The sequence below is a fragment of the Lucilia cuprina genome, chromosome 4 (assembly GCF_022045245.1).
Source record: "Lucilia cuprina isolate Lc7/37 chromosome 4, ASM2204524v1, whole genome shotgun sequence".
Taxonomy (NCBI): domain Eukaryota; kingdom Metazoa; phylum Arthropoda; class Insecta; order Diptera; family Calliphoridae; genus Lucilia; species Lucilia cuprina.
In genome coordinates this window covers 24,558,590-24,573,606 of record NC_060952.1, presented here as the reverse complement: position 1 = coordinate 24,573,606, position 15,017 = coordinate 24,558,590, and the positions used below count along the sequence as shown (strand labels likewise).

The 15,017-nt window shown below is 29.7% G+C and overlaps 2 protein-coding genes across 4 annotated transcripts; one reads left to right on the top strand and one right to left on the bottom strand.

Annotated features, from left to right (window-relative positions):
* Positions 1-4,777: 4,777 nt before the first annotated feature.
* On the bottom strand, positions 4,778-8,022 carry LOC111674804 (NAD-dependent protein deacetylase Sirt2). The gene is made up of 4 exons (XM_023435462.2): positions 7,768-8,022; positions 6,101-6,192; positions 5,947-6,043; positions 4,778-5,892 (listed from the first exon to the last, which is right to left on the bottom strand). The coding sequence occupies exons 1-4, from the start codon at positions 7,841-7,843 to the stop codon at positions 5,003-5,005; spliced, it is 1,155 nt and encodes a 384-aa protein (XP_023291230.2). The 5' UTR covers positions 7,844-8,022; the 3' UTR covers positions 4,778-5,002.
* Positions 8,023-8,462: 440 nt separating this feature from the next.
* On the top strand, positions 8,463-13,292 carry LOC111674746 (zinc finger protein 678). Of its 3 annotated transcripts, XR_006940605.1 has the most exons (6): positions 8,463-8,807; positions 8,882-9,601; positions 11,640-12,224; positions 12,372-12,916; positions 12,989-13,127; positions 13,216-13,270. XR_006940605.1 is itself a non-coding variant. In XM_046948968.1 (5 exons), the coding sequence occupies exons 2-5, from the start codon at positions 8,983-8,985 to the stop codon at positions 13,025-13,027; spliced, it is 1,788 nt and encodes a 595-aa protein (XP_046804924.1). In that variant the 5' UTR covers positions 8,463-8,807; positions 8,882-8,982; the 3' UTR covers positions 13,028-13,292. The 3 variants fall into 3 exon arrangements, 2 of the variants coding, with proteins under 2 accessions (XP_046804924.1, XP_046804926.1); XM_046948968.1 differs by having other exon boundaries at positions 12,989-13,292; XM_046948970.1 differs by having other exon boundaries at positions 8,467-8,807; positions 12,372-13,292.
* Positions 13,293-15,017: the final 1,725 nt, after the last annotated feature.

Sequence of the window (15,017 nt, the reverse complement as noted above, 5' to 3'; positions counted from 1 at the left end):
TTACTATAAGATTAAAGAGTAGTGTTACTGACTGACTGATTCATCATCGCACAGCCCAAACGCACAGTCCTAGAATGATGTCTTTTTATACCCTACACCACTATAGTGGGGGGAGTATTATACGTTTGTGCTGATGTTTGTAACATACGAAAATATTGGTCCAATACCCACCTTAAAGTATACCGATCGATTCAGAATCATTTTTGAGTCGATTAAGACATGTCCGTCCGTCTGTCCGGCTGGCTGTCCATGTAAACCTTTTGACAAAGGTACAGACCGCAATTTTCAAGATAATTTGATGAAATTTAGATCAAGCATGTTTTTTGGCACAGGCCATACAACCGTACCACCCGATTTGAACTTTTTATGCCATAATTACGTCAAATATTATACTATCTCTCTAAAAATTGGCACAAATAAGTTTTATATAAGTATAAATGACACTGCTGATTTTCGTAAGGATCGGCCCTTATTTGACCATAGCCCCCGTACAAACCCCCCTTCAAAAAATGTCTTAAACGTCTAAAATTGACTTGTAACCATTTGTATCGCAATGAAACTCAACAAAACTAACTGTTATATAAAAATATATCCTTTTCCCAAATTTACCGAGGATCGGCCCATATTTGACCTATATAAAGCCTCATTTAAAAAATTTCAGTTTTTTATCAATAAATTGCTTAAATATTTTGGAATTATGTTAATATTTAACATAAAATTTTTATAATAAAAAATAAAAATTTAAAAAAAATACTCATGGTGTAGGGTATTATATGGTCATGCCATGCCCGACTATACTTTCCTACTTGTTAGATATGTAAATCCACTAAGGAGGATATATATTTATATATAATATTAGTTATATAAGAAAAATTTAAATTGCATCTACTTCTACTTAAAAAGAACAGATGGGTGTCTGGTACTTTTGAAATTCGTACTTTTAATGGGTGAAAATGTATAACAAATGTGATTTTGATACCTTTTTGAAGTCTTTATAACTTTTTAATTAATAAACATAATACATTTTTTATATTTTCGACACATTTTTCAAAAATATGTGACATCTGTTTCGTACATTTTTAAATTTCAGTCCTTTATGGGTGTCGTACTGTATTTTTGGTACTTTTTGGTATTCATATTACATATGGGCATTTCCACCGAAAAGTCCACCGTGGGTCAAAAACTAAAAGTGATCAAAAAAAATTCAACTTCTATTATTATAGAAAATGGTTCAAATTTTATTTTATTAAAGACCCCAAAGCTTTTCTTAACCACTATGATGAGAAATCGGAATTAAAAGTTACAATAATATTTCAGGCATATTTTTCCACCTTTAGTTTTTGCATTTGCTTTTGATAGTTTTTATTATTTTAAAGTCTAATATTTAAATGGACTTTTATCGGAAAACATTTGTTGAATTAATAGTTATCTTAAACATACAAATATAAAAAGAAAAAGATTCTTAAAAGGCAAATTTTCGGTTTTCTTTAATAGACTTTTAAATGTCACCTTCGTCACGTTGAAACAGGATTTTTAAAAGAAAAGAAATATAATTCTAAGCGGGGTTATTTTTTATAGAATTTCAAAGCTGTCACGTCACGTCACATTACATAATTTTTCTCAAGTGCAACCTACGAATTGTGAAATATTGTTATTTAAAAAAATGTGATATTTATGCAATTTATTCAATTAGGTGATAGTTATGTTTTTTTTAGTTGATAAGTGGAAGAAAGAGCACTGAAATTCAACAAATGATATTTTTATGAAATGTATGGAAAAAAAGTGATTTTCGGATATCGGCTTTATATGAGCGTTATGGCCGATTATTGTAATATCATCAGAAGGGTCAGTAGTTGTTCATTTGGAAGTTTTTTGTGTTTTTGTATTATCAGTATGGCGAAATTTTAGTTATATATCCAAGTTTATGGGTATATCAAATGTGGGCTTTGTATGGAAGCTATGCCTAATCATGGACGAATTAAAAAAAAAAAATTAGGATGAACTATTTTTGTGTATGTCAAAATTATTTGTGTTGAATTTTATGGTGATATAAGCATTTTTAAAAGTTTTATGTTAATTAATGTTAATTCTTATATTATTCTTATACGGGAGCTATTTTCAACTAAAATGTTATTAAATAGTCGAAATATTTCTCCGATTCCAAAAACTTTCAACAATGTCCGTCTAAAATAAATCTATGGACTAATTTATTTGCAATAATATTGCAAATTTCATCATTGGAAATTTTGTAACATCACGTCATGTCACGTCACGTCTCACATAACGGCTTGTACAAAAAAATCTGAAAACTATTTTTTGGTTCTAAAAGCTGAAAAATAATCAATAAATATTCCAAATTACAATAAAAAAGGTTTTAACCAAATAGCCATGTGGAACTCGCAGATTTTTACATTTTTGTCAAAAAAGAAATAAGCAACTTCTATTTCTGTCACATCACGTCACGCACTTTAACTACTTATATCTTAGGGCCATTAAGATCTTTCAATTTCTTCTTCCGACCAGTTATAGAGCTATTGAATTCCTATATAAAAATACAAGAATTTAAAAAAAAATTTATGTATATATATTTTTCATCTCTTTAAAACGTACGACCGTCACGATCGTCACAATGGAAATCCCCATATGCTTCTTATACGGACTTACTATGTAATATATATTTAATAAAAATATCTGCTTTTTGTTTTTGAGAAAAAGTATAAAAAAGTGGAAAAACGGGAAATTTAAATTTATATAAATTCAATTTTATATTATTTTATTCCACTATTTCATCGTTCCAATTATATTTTTTTAATGGTACTTTTTGTAAATGAAAACTAGAAACTAATTATTCACAGTGCTTAATGAATAATACTCAATATGGGAGACATTTCGATAGCTTTTTATTAGTATTTTATGTGGGTAGCTAAGCACCCAGTTCTGAAATCACCGTCCGACGCTCAAAATTAAACACAAACCGGATGATATACGTCTGAAACTATAAACTTAGTGGAGAAAAACTACTTTGTTAGTTTTTCATTTCGTGATCCTGTGGACTTTTTAAAGAACTTCAAAATTTTATGTAGTAAATTTTTCAAAAAATATTTTAAAATTATTTTATTGATCAAACAATGCTAAATTTGTTGCTTTTTTAGTTTATTCTGTCAGAATCAAAATATGTATAAAAAAATCTTTCAATATTTTTTTTTTTTTTTTTTTGAACAAATAAAATTAAAAATTTTAATAGATTTTTAAGGTTAAGAATTTTTAAAGACATTTTTTACAGTTTTTGATTCTAACGGTATAAAATAAAAATAATACAAAATATTTCCCAACTCTTCTTGTTGGCTTGACACCAAATTTGACATTGTTTGAAGTAAAAATGTTTTACAATATATTTTGAAAAATGTACTTTTTAAAACTTTGAAGTCCTTTTGAAAAGACACAGAATCACGGAATGAAAATCCGGTTCTTGTCTAACGAATTTTTTCTCTTCTTTTCGTCTACTTTAGTGGAGCTTTTGATCTAAATGAAAATGTTTTGATTACGTTTATAACAAAAAATAACGTTATCACATCAAATATTTGCACGGGTTTGTGTTCAGTCCCTCGATTTTCCTCATAAATTAATTTTCAGACTACTTTCACTAAAGCGAAACGTGTGTAAATAATTCTTTTTTTATTATTTACTTATTATTTACTTAAAAGTGGAAAACAATGAGATGTGTTATTAATTGAAAAAAGATATAAACTGAAAATATTCCATTCGATTTCAAAATTTTATATAGAATTGTTAATATTTGTTAAATCTGAAATAACAATAAATGAATAGTAGATATTTTGTAAATTAATTTCACTTTATCTCAAATTGCGCATTTTTAGAGTATTGAAACATTTTGAAATTTTGATGAAGGAGTACGCAAAAGATAATATCCTTTTTAGACAAGTGTTGATGTGATCCTGTGATCCATGTTGTTTGTAAAAAATTTGGTATTCCATCAATAACATCATTAGAATCAAAAATATTTTTTTATTTCCTATACCCTACTCTAAAAGGCCAATGAGTCTTCGAAAGTTGTTTTTGAATACTCAGTTGATTTTGTTTACAATATTAAGCGTCTAATAGAGGCGGTTTAAACTTGAACAAGAAATTCAAAAGTGTAAACAGCTGAAGCAAAATATTATTCTTTTTTTTTTTGAGTCGTAAGTCAGGTTTGAGTTGGGTAACAACTCTCGCGTCATCGTAATTATTTCTTAAACGCGATCAGGCTTGTGTTTGTTGCCTGGCTTTCGACAGTTTCGCTCGCAATGGTGTAGCGTATTACTTCATATAACTGATGAAAGTTATATGTTGTCTACATTAACCTCGCGCTTTCGTATCACCACAAGTGAGGTTATGTTTTATTGGTGGAGACCATAAAATACTCAAACCTTTATACCCTGGTGAAAACCATTAAAACTCAACTGTTTAAACCCTGGTGGAAACCATTAAACCTCAACTGTTTATATCCTGGTGGAGACCATTAAAACTCTTTAACTTAAGTGTTTAATGGTTTCCAGCTTCCTATATGAAGATATAGATCGAATTGGAGGATTCCCTTTAAACTAACGTGGAACACCCTGGCATTTTGCTTATGAGCTCGAATAATCCAAAAAAAAAATATTATTTTTTTTATAAAAATCAAAGGGCATTAGCATTAGATTAAATTTATTTTTTAGTACAAATCCGATATTTAATAAATATGTAACTTAAACTTTTACTAAAATAAAACAAAATGATTTTATTTTTTTATACCACTTCATAAATTATGTATTAGTCTTTTATTACCTCAAATTGTTCAAAACAATTACTACTTACAAGAAATATATGTTTATGTAAATGGGAATACATATTTATGGTCCTGTATTACTAAATTACTAACGAAGCTTTTTAATTGTCCTATTACATTAAAAATTAGTAAATTTATGAAAAGATTATTTAAATATTGCACCAACACGAGACAAAATTATGAATCCACTTTTCGCGCTTCATCTTTTCTTTTATCCTCATCCTCTTCTTTGTCACTAGTTACGTTCTTCACAGTATTGCATTTATCCTTTGGATTTTCCTTATCTAAACGTTCATGTTCACTTTTTATTAACTCTTGTAATTCATCTTTCCAGCCCAAGGCCTCTGCCAAAGCCAGACAGCCATCGTCACAATCTCCAATATAAGCGATATCACGGGTATTTTTAGGATTATCAAACATAAGTCCGGGACCACTCATAAACCAAGAACTTATACCCCCAAAATCATTACCAACTTTAGTGCGATTTATTAGCAAACGTACGCATTTTGAGTTGGCGCGATCAATAAGCGAGGCAAATGGTTGTACCTCTAACGACGTGCCCATTATGATGAGCAAATCACATTTATTGAAATCTTTAGCTGGTAGTGTATAGAATTTCTCTGGCAGATTTTCACCAAAGAAAACAATATCTGGTTTAACCACACTATTACATACGGAGCAAGTAGGTACACTATCCGCAAAGATCTGTTCCTTCATCCATTCCATGGAGTATAGCTTACGACAACCCAAACAATGATTGGTAAAGAATGTACCATGAGCCTCGACCAGTTTATCATCAGGCAAACCAGCTATTCTCTCGAGTGTATCGATATTTTGGGTATAGTGACGTAAAAGCAAACCTTTATTGTGTAAAAGTCTTACAAAATAATGTGACGGCGTGGGATTGAAAGAACCGGGATAAAGTTCTTTAGCTAAAGCAAAGAAAGGCTGAGGATTCTCTTCAAAATAATCCATTTCAAAGATAGCCGAGGGATGTGGTAAATTATATTTTTGTAAATTATCATATAAACCAGATCCGGGAGAACGAAAATCCGGAATTCCAGCAGCTAAAAGTAGTGGCTATAAAATAAAGGAAATTTAATTCGACAAAATATACTTACATGTCGATATACCAGCTCCCACCATGGTTATAATATTTTTAAAACCTTTAGACTTCCAATGATCACACAACCCCTCAAATGTTAAATTTTCTATTACCTGTTTAAAAAGTATCTTTTAGTTATTTAAATTTTATTTTATTTTGTATATAAGAACCTTTTTGGAGGATCCATCTTCTTCATCCAGAGTTGTTACCAAATTAAGTTTTTGAGAAAAAAATTTCCTAATTGCTTCCATTGTATTATCATCTAAAATGAAATTATATTAATCTTTTGTACAAATGGTTTTATTTTTAAATTCCTTCACAGTTTTAAAGCAAATTAAAAGTGTAATATCAAAATAACGTTTTTGTAAAATTAATTGCAGTAAAAGGGCAATAAGAATTTATTTGTTCTTCAAACCACTGTTCATTAGGCTAGCCCAGCTTGTATTGAGAAAAAATAAGGTACCGTTAAACTGTAATATTTGTTCTATTAATGAAATCATATACATATATAGGATGTCCTTACCAATCCTAAACGGCTATTTTTTCAATTTAATTATACCCTACACCACTATATTTTATTTTTTGAGTCGATTAAGACATGTCCGTCCGTCCGTCTGTCCAGCTGGCTGTCCATGTAAACCTTGTGCGCAAGGTACAGGCCGCAATTTTCAAGATAATTTGATGAAATTTGGACCAATCATGTTTTTGGGCATAGAGACGAAGCCTATTGAAAATGGTTGAAATCGTTCCATTATCTCACCTAGCCCCCATACAACCGTACCTCCCGATTTGAACTTTTTATGCCATAATTACATCAAATATTCTGCTATCTCTCTAAAAAAAATTGGCACAAATAAGTTTTATATAAGTATAAATGACACTGCAGATTTTCGTAAGGATCGGCCCTTTTTTGACCCTAGCCCCCATACAAACCCCCCTTCAAAAAATTTCTAAAACGTCTAAAATTGACTTGTAACCATTTGCATCGCAATGAAACTCAACACAACTAACTGTTATTTAGAAATATATCCTTCTCCCAAATTTACCGAGGATCGGCCCATATTTGACCTATATAAAGCCTCATTTACAAATTTTAGTTTTTTATCAATAAATGGCTTAAAAATTTTGGAATTATGGTAATATTCAACATAAAAGTTTCTTTACAAAAAATAAAAATTTTAAAAATATACTCATGGTGTAGGGTATTATATGGTCGGCCAAGCCCGACTATACTTTCCTACTTGTTTTGTTTTGCTTTTGGTGTAATAATAATGTAGTCGGGAAAAAATTTATAAAACTAATAGGTATGTTTAAAATACACTATGTTGAAGGGTATATAAAATTCGGCACAGCCGAATACAGCACTCTTACTTGTTTTCAATTTAATTTTTTATTTTAATAGTAGTTATGGAGTTATAGACTGTATATATAGAATTAAAAATTTCCGGATGCACTAATGGGTTAAAGTAATTTAATACGAGACTTTATTTATTTTTTTTTTAAGTTAATGAACATTTTGTTGTATTCTTTGAAAATGCAAAAATAATGAATCAATTTTTTGAAATGACGCTCAATAGGTAATGTAAGGGATTACATTAAATGTAAATTTTTGAAATTTACATTCAAATTAAGTTTACTACATTTGGTTTGCATATTAGGGAAATCGAAGCTGTTCAGAGTTTGCAAGTTATGCCTATATGTATGAAAAGCTTATAATATTAAGCGTATATTGCTATAATATACTTAATGCTAACCACTATTTTCTTACCACCCTACTGTTCATGTCTGGCAGCTATGTTTTGTTTTTAACATGCTTTTTTTAGTCCCATTTACTCACCTGTTTCTTCTTTTTTTCGTTCTGCTAGACTTTCTTTGTTTTCATTTTTTGACGATGTTGGTTTTTCTTCACTCATATTTATTAATTGTACAACTTCTCGTCGTTGTAATCGATAATTGTTAAACAATTGATTCGTAATTTGTACTCTGGAACGTAGTATTGACGCCGTTTTGATAAATTTACCAAAAAAACGATTTAAGAATGAAAATATTTACTTTACCAACAAGAAAAATATTAAGCAAAAGAGCATAACATAACAAATGTCAAAATAAAATAAAATAGTGTTGCCAGTTTTATAATACATTTGTAAATTATATATCAAAGCTGACTGCTATAGATCTTAACTCACATCATTGAAATTTGTTTATTCTTATTAAGAATGTATTTATATAACATTGTCAGGGTGTACTAAATTTTGTTATGTTAATTTTGTATATTAAGTATAAATATGTTAAGTATACCGTGAACTTTGCTACAAAGCTAGCGGTATTCTCTCTCTTTCTTTGTTTAGTTGTCACCAAAACAGCTTGTATTTTAAAAAGTTTTTATGCCGGATTAATGCTGATGTTTTACTTAATTGTTGTAGACAAGCGGCAAAATATCAACTCTGAAATTTTCCTACCCATAATTGCATCTCTGTAAAACCACGCTTTTTTCTTAAAATGCAACTCTACAATGTTGTTTTTAAAAACTTGACAAATTGACCAACCCAGCTGTTTGTTTTCTTTTCCTGAAAATTTTTTTGTAACCAACTAAAATCCTTGAGAAAAGAAAATTATTTAATGAAAATTTACAAATAAATGCATAAAAACCGAGTAAATTTATTGATTTTCGATAATAAGTGCCGTTAAAGTTGTGAATAAAGTGAAAACATGTTAAAAATCAAGTGAAATGTAAGCAAAAGAAAAAAACGTGAAATCACAGACAAAACGAAACTCTCTATTGGAAGAAGAAAAACAAGCACACACGTTGCCACAGTGGCAGTAATAATAACGAAAACAAGACATACAGCCAGTCAGTCAGTTGAAAAGTGAAAAGGGGTAAGTTTGGCCACTTTCTCATTGAATTTTATAAATGAATGTGTTTTTAAATTATTTTTCTTTTATTACTGAAGTTTTTCTTGATTCGAACCGTCCAATTAGGACCGTATTGCGTTAATTTGTACCAGACTCGAATACAAGAGGGAGCGACGAATCGCAAATTACCTCATGCAAGATGCATCTCAATCATGCTACAGCTGTAAGTGCGGCCGCCATGGTCAACTATCAACACTATGCACCGGCACAAATTACCACTTCGCACGGCGTGACCACATCCTCTGGTCAACAGCAAACAACAATATCTGCAGCTGGCCTGCAGCAAGCACCCTTTACGCTGCATCAATTAACAGCGGTACAAGCCATACAACATCCCACACATCAAGCCATGCTACATCCTCAACACCCATTGGTTCATTTACTGGACATTTCAACAACGGCGGCAGCTTCCTCATCGCTTAACAATAATCCTGCACCCATCACTCCGATGCCAGTGACAAAAATCGAAATGCCCGAAGAGATTGTTGAACCGATAATCGACGATCCACGCAAAAAGAAACAGTGCCACATTTGTAAAAACAAATTTCGCCAGTTGACCACACTGCGAAATCACATGAAGATACACACCGACGAAAGGCCCTACAAGTGTAAACATTGCGACAAAGCCTTTCGTCAGATATCAACTCTTACTAATCATGTCAAGATTCACACTGGCGAGAAACCATTTAAATGCAATATATGTTCAAAGGACTTTCGACAACAATCGACATTAATAAATCACATTAAAACGCATAAGGGTGAGTAGAAAAAAAGTCTATTGAACTGATGGTTGTTGTTGATGTTCGTTCTTGTTTCTCCTACTGCTACTACCTACCCATCTACCTCATCCGTTTAAAACTGAAATGAATGGTTATCATTATTTTATTATTGTCTTGTATTGGCATTTTTTATTTTTCGCTTTATTTAAATAATTCCATTAAATCATTTAACTAATTTTATACGTGTATGTAATAACATTGTTCCATGTTTCACTTTTCTTTAAATCGCATAATTATATTTTTTATATTTTTTTTTAATCGCTTAAGTTTATAAGATCGCTTTAGCATGAAAAACATTATTTAACAATTAACATGCAACATTCTACAATTATAATTTTTAGCCTTAAGTTATTTGTTTTTAGTCATTTTAAGATCGTTTAGATCTTTTATTATTGATACAACGTATTCTGTGTAGATTATAGCTTTTAAAATATTTTTTGTTTTCAAAAATAAATAAATATGACAAAATTCTCAGGAATAGTCCACTAGAATTACATAAAAATCTACTTTTGATCATGTAATTATTTAGCTAAAATTTGCTAAATTTTGAACATAATTCTAAATTTTTTGCTTAAAAAAGGCATACAAAATAAAAATTAATATACTGATTTTATATTGAAAAAAAATCGAATAGTATTTTAATGATATTGTTCAAAATAGTGTCGATTTACATATATCCAAATTGCAGCTTTTCAAAAATTCTAAAAAAATACTCTTATAATTAAACATCATCAAGGAGCAAGTTGTCTCCTCATTCTTTCCTCTCAAATATAAATGAAAATGTATTTATCATTTTCTTTCTCATTCTCCCTCACAATCACTGGTTGAAAAATTCTTGAAATTAAGTTTAGGAAACTAACACCGAACTGTAAAACATTCAATGAATGCCAACAAACATTTTCCATGAAAAGGATAGTGTCCTGGGTGTATTTCTTTGAGCTTTATGTTCATACATCCTCCTATCAACCTAATCATGAATTATAAAATCTTAATGTATATATAATTCATTTAAAAAATGTTATACAATTTAACAGTAAATATGAAGTTATTTAGGGATTTTACTAATCATATTTTACACTGAAAGAATTTTATGTGAAATAATCGAAATGGAACAATATAACAAAGATTTATATTGTTAAATTATATTACATTGTCGATAAAGAGGTTCAAAAATATAACATGGTGACAAATGCCACGCTTTATATATACGCCAATTTTATCGATAAAACAGTTTAAATAAATTTAATTGGAATTCTAAAAGAAAATATTTTGTATTGTGACAAATTAGGAATTATATTTTATTTTTGGGGAACTTCCTTTCCTTTTTTGATTGGAATAAAATTTGTATCAAAGTCCAATTAAAAAGTAGTTTATTCAGATAAAACATGATCAAGAACTCTCTAAGCTGCAGTAGGTCAAAGTTTGACATTTTTGCCAAACAAGATGTTTTTATTTTGTTACCTATTGTTCTTAACCAAATTTGTCCCAAATTTTAATAGCAGTTTATTTTTTAATTGTTTAGAAAAAAATATTTAAAAAAAAATAAAAATAATTTAGATTTTTTGCACAATCATAATGCAAAAGGGTGTAACAACACTTAAACATTTTACAGGAAAGACAAAAAACTAAATTACCTACAAACTATCGTTGCTATAAAAATGTAATTTTAAAAATTTGCGACCGTTTTCAATCCAAAAGGCAATTTAAAATTTTTTATTATACGTTTTTGCATTTCAAGTAACGATATGCTTCATCTTCAAAATTTACATTATAAAAGTATATTTTTTATTATAAGAGATTTTACTACTACTTCTAAAACAATAGGATAAAAATCCTAATCTCTCATAGTGAGATTTTCTTTTGAAAGAAGCATTACATTTCTATTACATTGAAATCAATAACTAGTACTACAACAGTTATTATAGATAAATTTACTTAACCATTCATTTCATTTACAATATTCTCTATCATTTAACTGAATTAAAACAAATTAATAAAATTTCATTTCTATTTTCAGTTTTTGCTTCACTTGCTGAATCGAATCAAACACCTGCAGCGATACTAAACTATCAGACGCAACAAACGCAGGGTACTTCACGCAAGGGTCATTCAAAAACGATTGTACATTCAGCAGCAGCTGCTGCTGCTCAAGCTCAACTAATACATCAACAACAAATGCAACAGCAGCAGCAGCAACAACAGCAACAAGGACAGGGTACAATTGTAACGTATACGCCACAGCAAAGGCAAAACATAACGAAGAGCCTATATACGGGCAGTTACAATTCCCCGCAGGCCGATGAGCTGGTCAAGCCGTATCAGTGTAAGATCTGTCAGAAACGTTTTCCACAATTAAGTACCCTGCATAATCACGAACGTACGCATATTGATCCAAAACCTTATAAATGCGACACATGCGAAAAGTCATTTAGTCAATTGGCAACATTGGCAAATCATAAGAAGATACATTCGGGTGATAAGCCCTATGCTTGTGCTTATTGTTGCATGACGTTCCGGCAACAGAGCACCCTAAACAATCACATGAAGACACATGCCAATCAAGTGGCCACCATAACAACTAATTCTACAACAGCAGGCACAGGTGAGGCGCTTGTTTTGTCGCCGTTCCACTGAGTTGAAAAAAAGTAAAATTGAACTTTATTTACGCTTAACAAAAAACTTTATTTTGAATTTTTACACGCTAACCATCAACACCAACAACAATGACAACAACATCAACAAAATGTAGGAGGGGGAGGATCAGTTGTACAAGTAGGTAACCACCATCATCCCCACCACCATCAGGCGGGCGGTAATAACATCCCTTTAGCTGCAGCTACCATAATGGTGACACCGACCGCATCAGGACACCTACAAATACAGCCACAAGTTGAACATCATCCCTTGTTACACTTTCTAGACAGCAATACTACCGTCAGCACTCTGAGCACGAAGGAGCAGTTTGCAACGGTAAACAACAACAATACTAATAATAACCACAACAACAACAACACCACAAGTACTGGAGTTGTGCCCCACTGTTTGCGCAACAGTTGTCCAGATCGTCCATTTATGTGCAGTGTCTGCCGTAGGACATTCTCGCAACAGAGCACACTTACAAATCACTTGAAGACCCATACCGGTGAAAAGCCCTATAAATGTAAAATATGCGAGAGTCACTTCAGACAATTGTCCACATTAAATAATCATATGAAAATACATACGGGCGAGAAGCCCTATGCTTGTTCCTATTGTCCTAAACAATTTAGACAAAAAAGTACACTAACAAATCATGTACGTATTCATACTGGCTGAGGCAGAGTCGAAGAAGAAGAATCATACTAAAAACTTCTTTCAATTTCACAGAAACACAATAACATCTCATTCAATCACACTCTCATCTAACTCCACGCATACGCATTACATACATATGCATATGTAGTAGTACTACTATACATACAAATATAGTGTACAATTTGCGCTAAGGAGGAGGCAGGCGCGGGGGGTTCGTATTAAAATTATAGTTACAATGATTCTAAGAATTCATTAATTGAAATATTTCATTGTTTTTTTGTTTTGTTTTTTATGTTTAGATGGTTATAAAAAATACATGTTGCAGCAGTTGGAAATCATTTAATTTTGTAAATATATCAATGAAATTGTATGTAAATTAAACATTTTTTTCATACAACATACACATACATACGAACATATTTGCATATACATATACTGGCTTTAAATCATAAAACAAATTTAAAATTTAATTTTAAAATAATTTTCCAATTGCAATTAATTCTATAAGAATTAATTAACAAAATTAAACACATTTTAATTACGATAAATCAAAAACAAACTAATTGTCACAAATCATTAACCCCCCTCTGGCCAATATCCTATAAAACTCACATCTATACATACATATTGCTATACATACTAAAATACATCCTTAGAACAAAACCAACAACAAAACGATAAGATAAGAAACAAATTATTATCTTCTTAGTAAACTAGAAGTTACTGTTTTTCTTTAGAGAATTTCTTAGAAATTCGTTAAAACTAAATTTTAGGCTTAGAATTTTGATGTTCGTTAAAACTAAATCTCTTTCCTCTCCCTCAGAGACAAAACAAAAAAGTTAAAAAACACACACAAAAAAACTAACAAAAAATCTATCTAACTAGGGTATACAAAAAGAAGGTCCTTCTTCTCTTTTAAAGACACAAACTGCTGTGCAGCCATACTCTTCAAACTACATACATGGTTACAAAAAACTCTTAGAGTTAATTGAAAAATTGCTCTCTTCTTGTGTAATAATAAATTATAAAAACAAAATAAATACTATTATAAAAATAAATAAATAAATAAATACAGGGTGTTAAACATTTTACTTTCCTTTTTCTACTACTATTTTGTTGCTGTCTTTTATAAACTTAAATTTAAGTTTATTGTTTAAAATTTTAACTTTGATTTAATAAAGTCTAACAAATCACTTGGTTTTTTACACTATTTTAGTTATTTTCCCTATTTTATTTAAATTAAATAAATTTTGCTTTTTATCAAACATATGTTTTATTTTCTTAAATAAAACTAGTTTTAAATTTATTTTAAAGTACATTTGTTAGTAACTATTACTGCAACTACTACTATAGCATATATTTATGCCGAAAAATCATAAAACATAATAAACATCAGAGTAAATTGAACATAAAAATATAAAATCATTGAAAATTAATAAAAAAAACTATATGGAAATATATAAATTTAAACAAAAATATATATATAAATAAAGTATTTTATCATGTATAATTTTTTTTGTAATGATTTTTTTATACGTTGAATTTTTTGAAAAACAACAACAATAATAATTGATAATGTACTTAAAATTAAAAAGGAAGTATATAAAAATTATAATAAACGTTTAAAAATAAAGTATGTTTACAACATAAAAATTCACATTGGAATTAGTTTTTATTGGGAAATTGTGTAAATTTAGGATATTATTCATTTATTTTGATATATGGACTAATAGTTTTCATTCGAAACTATTATATTAATTCAGAATAAGTCATTTGAAATTGTCACCACTTGAAAAACATATCATTCTTTTTACAATCAGTTGGGGCATTAACCCTATTCTGCATTTAAATTCGAATCGAATTTTTCTTGGTTTGGCAACTTTGTTATTCTGAATTTCAATTTGAAGCTCTGTCACTTAAATAACTTACAAAAACGTTGTTACGATCGTAATGAATAATACAATTACAATTAAAAATTTAAATAAAATGTAATTGTTTCTACTTTTTCTTACGATCCCAATTTCGAACATTACGTAACTGAATGCAAAAATATATTTGTAGGGAAATTTTAACAATAAACCAATTTTTCTTGTAAGTTCAG

What these genes read in the sequence shown, in the direction of transcription:
- LOC111674804 (XM_023435462.2), bottom strand. Translation starts at nt 7,843, where the DNA reads ATGAGTGAAGAAAAACCAACATCGTCAAAAAATGAAAACAAAGAAAGT. An exon ending in ACGAAAAAAAGAAGAAACAG is followed by an intron (nt 6,193 to 7,767) that starts GTGAGTAAATGG and finishes ATTTCATTTTAG; the next exon opens with ATGATAATACAATGGAAGCA. An exon ending in GGGAGCTGGTATATCGACAT is followed by an intron (nt 5,893 to 5,946) that starts GTAAGTATATTT and finishes CACTACTTTTAG; the next exon opens with CTGCTGGAATTCCGGATTTT.
- LOC111674746 (XM_046948968.1), top strand. Translation starts at nt 8,983, where the DNA reads ATGCATCTCAATCATGCTACAGCTGTAAGTGCGGCCGCCATGGTCAAC. An exon ending in TCACATTAAAACGCATAAGG is followed by an intron (nt 9,602 to 11,639) that starts GTGAGTAGAAAA and finishes TTCTATTTTCAG; the next exon opens with TTTTTGCTTCACTTGCTGAA. An exon ending in AAAGTACACTAACAAATCAT is followed by an intron (nt 12,917 to 12,988) that starts GTACGTATTCAT and finishes TCAATTTCACAG; the next exon opens with AAACACAATAACATCTCATT.